Source organism: Etheostoma spectabile, chromosome 13 (assembly GCF_008692095.1).
Source record: "Etheostoma spectabile isolate EspeVRDwgs_2016 chromosome 13, UIUC_Espe_1.0, whole genome shotgun sequence".
Classification (NCBI taxonomy): domain Eukaryota; kingdom Metazoa; phylum Chordata; class Actinopteri; order Perciformes; family Percidae; genus Etheostoma; species Etheostoma spectabile.
In genome coordinates this window covers 28,847,027-28,847,574 of record NC_045745.1, presented here as the reverse complement: position 1 = coordinate 28,847,574, position 548 = coordinate 28,847,027, and the positions used below count along the sequence as shown (strand labels likewise).

Genomic DNA, 548 nt, shown 5'->3' with positions numbered 1-548 from the left:
CACTCTGGGATATTCTGACTACTTATAGGCCTAGTTTGATGACACCTCAATAAACAAACACTTTTTTGGTAGGACTCTCACCTAATTGGAAAAAAGTGACATCACTCCTGACACCAGGTCCAGCACCATTGCTGGCGGCAACTTCTACGCTGTAGCGAATTCCCGGTGCCAGATTGGAGATGAGCACAGAGAAGATGGAGCCGTCGACCGACTGGTTAACGTGATAGCGACTCTCATTACCCAGGCACCAGATCTGTCAATAAATGGTACATTTTAACTGTAAAGCACATGATTTAAAGTACAGGAGATGCCTGGGGGCCTTCTTTTCTTACCTTGTACTCCTGAATGACTCCAGCTTCTTCCTGTTGCGGAGGCGGTCTCCAAGCAACGAGGATTGCGGTCCCATTGGTCTCACTCTTTGTCACTGTAACACCCTGGGGTGCTCTGCTAGGGGCTAAGACAATTAAGGATACAGTTAACAGTTCAGACACAAACACAGTCTTCTTTGATGCTGTATGTATCCCAGATGTGGTCTGCATCTCTAACAG

At 46.9% G+C, this 548-nt stretch overlaps 1 protein-coding gene across 4 annotated transcripts in view; it reads right to left on the bottom strand.

Moving 5' to 3' along the window:
• LOC116700370 (roundabout homolog 1) overlaps nt 1-548 on the bottom strand; it is an 85,657-nt gene that overhangs the window by 7,917 nt on the left and 77,192 nt on the right. For all 4 annotated transcript variants that reach the window (XM_032533491.1, XM_032533492.1, XM_032533493.1 and 1 more), the window contains 2 exons: nt 333-454; nt 82-253 (listed from right to left, as the gene is read on the bottom strand). In XM_032533491.1, the coding sequence (XP_032389382.1) occupies nt 82-253; nt 333-454 (294 nt within the window). The remainder of the gene's footprint in view (nt 1-81; nt 254-332; nt 455-548) is intronic.